Source organism: Glossina fuscipes, unplaced genomic scaffold (genome assembly GCF_014805625.2).
Source record: "Glossina fuscipes isolate IAEA_lab_2018 unplaced genomic scaffold, Yale_Gfus_2 1, whole genome shotgun sequence".
Taxonomy (NCBI): domain Eukaryota; kingdom Metazoa; phylum Arthropoda; class Insecta; order Diptera; family Glossinidae; genus Glossina; species Glossina fuscipes.
The window spans coordinates 1,267,535-1,275,211 of record NW_023998415.1 but is presented as its reverse complement, the minus strand read 5'-3'; the positions used below and the strand labels follow the sequence as shown (position 1 = coordinate 1,275,211).

General features: G+C 33.7%; 1 protein-coding gene across 1 annotated transcript; it reads left to right on the top strand.

Moving 5' to 3' along the window:
* Window positions 1-1,083: 1,083 nt before the first annotated feature.
* LOC119632092 lies at window positions 1,084-1,947 on the top strand. The gene is made up of 2 exons (XM_038024818.1): window positions 1,084-1,160; window positions 1,241-1,947. The coding sequence occupies exons 1-2, from the start codon at window positions 1,109-1,111 to the stop codon at window positions 1,945-1,947; spliced, it is 759 nt and encodes a 252-aa protein (XP_037880746.1). The 5' UTR covers window positions 1,084-1,108.
* The last annotated feature ends 5,730 nt before the right edge of the window (window positions 1,948-7,677 follow it).

Below are 7,677 nucleotides of genomic sequence, written 5' to 3'. Positions count from 1 at the left end.
CATTACGAAATTCTTCCTTCCTTTGGAAATTAACTGAAGGGTGAAACCGTAAAAATGGAAAAATATTTGTTTTATTGTCTGCCATTGAAATATTTTCCATTCTAATAACATAATAAAATTATCCCGCCCGCTTGCCTACCGTATAAGGTACATTAATATAACTAATTCGTTTTATTAAGGTCATAGTTTCGCCCTGAATACTGCCTGAATGCCTGTGTATTCAACATGAAAGGTAAGAAAATCTACTTACCTACTTTGTGTAACATCAGTGAGCTGAGAATAGGGGATTATGTGTCTTGTTATGGTATGCATGGCGGGATGGTGGCATGGTTGGATTTGAGGCTTACATTACATTGCTGTTCGGAAGGTCGGCCTCTCACCATTTTCCAACGTTGAGCCATGAAATAATCATAAAAACTCTACCAATGTTAAGGCCTAAGGTGCATATTGAAAACAGTTTTGTAAAAAATAAATATTAGTAGCTGAAAAGAATTTGATAACAAAATTTGTCAACAAGAAAAAGTCACTTATTATAAATGATGCCAACTTATCTTAGTCTGTTAGATTAAACTGTTCTGGTTATAGTAACAGTAATGGCAATTAAAATAAAAAAAATGTATTCCTTGCTTTCTATTCATTACTGAACAAGAACAGAATCCCAAAAACTAGCCTACTTATAATGCAACTATAGATGACCCAAACAAAAAAAAAAAAACCAGAAACTAGTTTCTCATTAAGGAAAACTGGAATGCATATGTTTTTTTGTTAACAAAAAATAACTGTTTAGAGAGATTTTCTTTGGGTTGGTACAAAGTTTCTTTATTTTAAAAGTTCACACATGCTTGCGAAGGCAAAGTAGTAAAGTGCTCGAGAGATATCTTGTTGTATGAAAATAAATAACTGGTTTTGGTTGTATATATATATATATATATAGTTTCATAAAAGAAAATGCAACTTCATAAACTTTCTTAAGATAACAAAACTGACAACACGCATATCAGTGGCGATCAGTAGTTAAAGAATTCTCCGTGTAGAAGCAACACTTGCGTAATAGAGTGAAAGAAAAAGAAATTACTTTCTTAAAGAGTTTCAATAATAAAATTATAAAATGAAGAGTTTTGTTCACAATCACTTTTTGTTTATAGTGTTGATTATAGCAGGTACAGATAAGCAAAAATGGGATGCATTTATGAAGTGAAACTGCATTGATTTTTAAAGGGTGTAAACAATCCCTTTTTAGTAACTCTTCTGCTATTTGCAGCTGTTGCTGATGCCAAGAAGAAGAAGCAAAAGAGTTCGGGCGAAATGACGCGAAGTAAAGCAAAGACCAAAACGAAATGGTCCTCCACTATCGATACGGGTGTTGATGACTTAAGTTCAAAAGTTGCCACCGAGGAACATGGCTATTATGTGAAGCGTACATTTTTCCCAGCAGGAGGAATTGAGAAACCGTCGCTGAAGAGTCCTCCCTTTTTGGCGGTACCTGTAGCTTGGACTTCTTGTGAAAATCGCGATTGTTTACTTCATCTTAATTCAGTTAAAAATTCGCTTACTGAAGGATTTCTATGTGACGACGATTGCTATGGTGTTTATAATCCCGTATGTGGGAAGACTTTGAATGAAGTAGCGGTATTTTATAATGAGTGTAAGCTAAATGTAGCCAAATGTCGAACACGTGGCTATTGGCTGACATTCAATTTCGAGGAGTGTAAAAAATTATATCCAGAGGGAGTAAAATATGCCGAAAGCAAATTTAGAGCTTCTCCTTATTTTCGAGATGCATATAACTCAACTGATTCCCTAATAAAGGAAGATAGAGAAAGCAATTCGGGGAATATGCTTACCGAAAAGTTTCTCGTACAAAAATTCTCTGATAATGTAACTAAAGAAAACCGAGCAAACTCTTCGCATCATGATGATAATGAAATAAAGTTAATAAACCTTTAGATAAACATATGAAAGCAAATACCAAATATACACTAATAGGGAAAAGTTCAATTCAATTATTTATTTCCTACTGTAAGGTTCACGGTACCGTAAGAGCGCTTAGAAAAAGGGACTTGTTTACTTCCAATAAATATATGAATATATTGATTAGCAAAACATTCGTTTAATCAAGATTATATTGAGTTTCAAGCTAGTTTAAAGTCGAATCAAAATGAATTATAATCGGAAAATTTCTATATTTTGAAGACTATTCCAGAAAAGTTCCAATATTGCAATAATTATTATTATTATTATTATTTTGATGCTTAACAATTCCAACATTTTAGTGTGGCATTAAGTTAATTATAACAGAGTTGTGGAAGGAAATGTTTCTTAAACAATCACTTGCAGTAATAAAACAAGATATTCAATATCTATTATACAATTACATTTTATATGCGTGGAAATTGGTGTAACAATTTTAATGTCATGTTTTGTTCTCCTTCTTCAAATTCGAATACTATTCTCATTCATCGAATGTAGGACGACCTGAGCTGCTATACTAAAATTTGACATTTTCTTCGGTATTATTAGTCAGAGCCTTACTTGGAAAGCTAAAACAATCCATTTACTGTTTCTCTCGATGGTTTCTTTGGGATTTTACATTATTAACCTACTACGATATTTAATGATGAAGCCATATTAAGAGCTAATTGTATATGGTTGACTTGAAGATATCGTAATTGATTGGGAGATGAATTTTAATATTATAGAACGATTAAAAATCGATTCGTTTATCCAGTAAAGCTGCTCAGCAAGGACCACCGTGAACTAGTAAGGAGCGATTGGCGTGAGGATGAAATGTTTTCAGCCATCATCAAGAATAAACAAATATTCTCCGTAGTTTCAATAATTAACGATAATTGCTTACGATGTGAAGCTACAGTGGTCTGATATTTTGAAAATTCTGTTAAAATGTTCCAACTCTTTTTTTATTATTAACAAGGGAAAACGTAATAGTTGTTCAAGAAGATTACAATACGATTATTTCGGATTGACCCACAACCCATTATTTGCGAACGCAAACGTTACTGAAATTTTGTTCATCATGGCAACATGAGCTTCCAGATCTCGCGGCAAATGAACTGAGTTTTTACTTTATATGCTCGATACGATAAATTGATAAGACATCCGTTATCGCGAATATATCTTGCATTCTACTGTGGTGATGTTGACATGCCGTCCGTAATTAATGATTCTAGATACACCGCGTTTGGGAGACAATTTGAATTTGTTTATCTGGATCGTCCTTAAAACCATGGCTAAATTACTGTTCACCCTTGGTCACCGGCGCTAATCTCAGGAATCAGACTGAAGAACGTAGTGAGTTAGCACAACGTCTTACCGCATCAACTTTTTAATCTCAGCGAGGAATTTAACAAGCTCCTTATCGAAACGAAATTCGCCAGTGTTGTGCAATAAATGACTTAGTGAATCTCGCTAATGCTTCGGATGAACCGACCATAAAAGTTTGTTAGGCCTAAGAAGACATATATGCCATCCTCAGTATTTGGCTGTTTCATAGATTGCATAGCACCAGCTCTAATACTAGATTGCCCAAAGAAGCCATTTTGATTACTACTTTTATAATGATACAATGTCTTAGGATTTTGTGACTTTTTATACCTGATATAAACGCGTGTATTAATGGTTCTATCTATATCCGCTCCCTCCTTTTTTCCTTATAAATGTGTGTGTTATACCAGTGTTATACCTGTATTGCCCAAAGCAGTCATTTTGACTGCTTGAGAAATTTAGAATAAATAAATAATTTTTATTATTGAATTGAGTGAATCTAATAAACGACATGTCCGGCCCTGTTTTGAAATAATCTGCTTTCGATTCGATTCGTTACCTGATCACATTTCGGTGCATGACAAATTTTTGATTTGAACGGGCACTATATAAGTTGCAGCTGCTTAATAAGCTAAAAGTAGCACATGTTATTCTATACAGTGATACTTGTTATACAATTATATGTCTTACGTCATTTGCGCCCAAAATGTCGAATAGAAGTGGTTTATTGAAAAAGGCAACGAACACAAGTAAAAAGTGCTCTACTGTAGAATTAAATGCAATAAATCCTGAACCATCATCTGAGTATGGCACTGTTCACATTCAAAGCGAAGCATCCAAAACTGAAGATATCGATAAAGAATCGCCCACTAATAATGAAAACGAAAATGTCGTCAAATTTGCCCAGAAAAAGGTGTATGATACAAATTATTCCAGACTCTGATGAAGAAACTGAGAACGCTCATCAGGAATTGAAAGCAGCTGCTGATGGCACTCGGTGGTCAAAATTTGATGAAAGTGGTAGATTAGCATTTACGTGTATTTTCAAGGAGATGGAAGGGCTAACAAGCAATATTATGGCATATAATGTTCAATGATCATTATGAAACTTGTCCAACGTGTCACTGGATTGTCACTGGCGACACAATTATTGGCTAAAGAGATTATTATTATTATTATTATTAATTTCGCCAGAGAAATAAATTCTAAGACTAAACTCTTAAAAGCACTAGCATCTAAGGCTATCGGCCTTTATTAAAAACTCTACCGCACTTGAGATTCGAACCCACGACCTCTGAGTTGGTAGTCGAGACTCTTGCCTATTCGGCCACCCAGGCGGAAGAGAAAACTCCACTTAGGCAAACAAAAAAAGGATAACATGCCTCGTTTTTCCCCTCTGCTACACAAATCAATGAATTGTGTTCTTACAATATAGAAAAGGAAACTAAGCAAAAGAGCGACTGTTTTAAACGCAAAGCATAAATTTGTGAAAATTGATAGAAGTCATAAGAAAATTTTACTAGAAACTATTAAATTTTATATTGGCACAAAATCTGGAGTTGATATGGCCGATCAAATGACCAGAAAAAGTAATACTAAATTTGGAGTTGATATCAGGAAATTATGCAGTAAAAGTTACTTCATGCAGCTGATCCCTACAAATATTTTTCAATGTTTTAAATTTGGCTGCTATAAATGATTGGATCCTTTACACAGAAACGACGGGAATAAAAATAAAATGAAAAAAATTCGGGTTTCAATTAGCAGAACAGGTTCCTATTGAATAGAAAATTTTGCAACACCCTGAATACTCACAAAGGTCAGCTGCAACATCATAAAATGCAAATCATCCTAACAAACGTAGAATTTATTACGTACGATCTTGCCACAATAACAAAACGAGTAATATTTGTAAAAAATGCAAAAAATATGTTTGTGGAAAATGTACATATGAAAAAATTTCCATTTTAATTTGCAAAAAATGTACATAATGTATGTAATAATGCATAAAGTACTTTTTCCTATGTTTTCTTTATTATTTAATATTTACTAATAACGTATTAGATAACTTTCTATAAAATAAACAAATATTAAAAATGAATTTCAAATAAATTATTTGACGCATTAGTTATTCTTTCACAAAGCAGTCACTTTGACTGCCTCTGGCCAATATAGATATATACTAAGTTTCAGTCGTTCTAGCGTTAATGGCTGTGCAAACAAATTCTTTGACTTTTTTGATAAAATTGAAATTTAATTGAAAAATAATTTTTACAAAGCTTAATAAACGAAATATGCAACATAGCTGTCTATGGTCTTTTGTCTTTTGTATTGTGGCTTGCGAATAGCCTCGCGGTAGAAACTTCGTGATTTTGTGGCGAAATATTCGTCGACCCCTATTCGCACATCTTCAACTTTGCAAAATCGCTAATCGGTTCAATATGACTGCGTCGATCTAAATCAGTGACAATTAACAGGGTAAAGGTCTTGGGAACAATCGGAAGAGAAGCTTCTAATGTAATATAGAGATCATTTTCTGGGTTGCTTTTAGTAGAGGCGAACGGACGTATGCAAATTTCATCGTTTTCAAGACGAAGATTTTTGCATGAAATCACGCGAACCATTTTCTAACTATCTAATCGCTTACCACATTTTTATTCCAGACCAAGTTACGGATTTTTGCAGTTTCTTGCAGTTTATCTCAATTATCGGTATTGCTGTAAATGGTATCCAGCAATATCTAAACCATGTATTTATGTATATCTTGTACGTTTTATGAAGCAAGTAATCTCAAGTTACAGTATTTATCTGTACACCTCCCACTTTGTAAATTGTGGATACCATCTTTTTGCATTTTATACCCACACTACTTTTAATATGGCCTCGGAATATGCTGTGTTCAATATATTACCGATGCTGTGAATCATGCATTCCATTGATAGTAATTTTGAAGAAAGCAACTCGTCCATTGTTGGCAGCGGACACTAATCTATTACAAAGTATGGATTTAACGTAATTTTGTAGATGACATGAATTCTTCAGTTTTATACGGCAGTTAGCAGTAGAAAAGCAATTCCTTCGGATTTTACAAATGAGGGCGTTACCGCTGATTTTAAATGCAACCTGGTTTGCCAACATTTAATCTTTCCTAACGTAAATGAAAATAACTTTTTTCTTCCGGTATTCGTTAAACATATGGATTATCGTGTATTAATTATGTCTTCAACTATAGTCTGTTAAAAGTTTGCCTAAAGTGGACAAATTCAAATTAATTTGCCGCAAGCATCAGAGACCCCAGAAAGTATAAATATTCTTGATCAGCATTAAATTCTAAATTGATTGAAGCATATCTGTCTGTATATCTTTTCGTCCGTATAATATCTGTTCTGAACATTCTCCGCGAAAGTTAAGCTGTCGACTTCAAGTTTTGGCAGGAAAAATTGAAAGTTCTTGCACGTGGGTTAGTATTGAAAATGGGCAAAATCGGTCGAAGCACACGTCCACAATACCTCGGAAAACTAAGAACACCTCTGTGTTTCGAAAAAAATTAAAAATTGGTTTTTACTCATTACTCATAAACCACAGCTGATAGAAGTACAAAAATTTCAGCGTATGGATGATGCTGCATTGTGTGTAGAAAACTTGAAAACCTTGATCACGCCTTTCTAATATTATAGTGTACCAAAATTAAATTTTTTTTGAATAACTTTATAAAGCGGAGAAATAAGCTTCAAAAACCCCCATAAAGTACATAAATTCGTGGCCAGCATCAAATGTTTCGTACGTCCCTCTTTCCATTTGTCAATATACGTAACCGAGTAGTATTTGTGGTAAACATTCTCCCGTTAACGAAAGTGAAAACATCGCCTATAAATTCGCAAAAGAATTGGGAAGTGACCTAAACTTTCCAAAGAACATGCCTACATCGTCCACACGCCTATGCGACAAAAATTTTTATTTTGAAAATAGAAAAAATCAGCCGCGCCCACTCCCTGTTATAGAAAATTGAGTTTCTTCATTACTTTTGTTCTTTTTTAAGATAACGGGGATGATTATAAGAGCTTCGGCCACGACCGAGCATAATATTTGGAATCACTTTGTGATTTTATTGGAATCAGTTTGTTTTTAAAGAATTAGTTGACTGTTATTTGTTATTACTATTATTTTTTTCTTCGTTGAATTTTTTAATTTTTTTTTTTTGATAATCCAAGTATATACACGCGGATTACACACAATAGTAGGCATATGTTTATGTATATTGGATAATTATATTGGATAGTGAGTCAGTGTCAGACAGTTTTAACTATCAGCGGGGGCAACAAGCTGCTGAATATAAAACCGAAAGCTAACTTTCGTTGAATAGTGAGTAAGCAAAAAAGATGAGGAACGCGAGAA

Coding starts and splice junctions, on each gene's coding strand:
- LOC119632092 (XM_038024818.1), top strand. CDS start 1,109: ATGAAGAGTTTTGTTCACAATCACTTTTTGTTTATAGTGTTGATTATA. Junction 1,161..1,240: donor TATAGTGTTGATTATAGCAG/GTACAGATAAGC, acceptor ATCCCTTTTTAG/TAACTCTTCTGCTATTTGCA.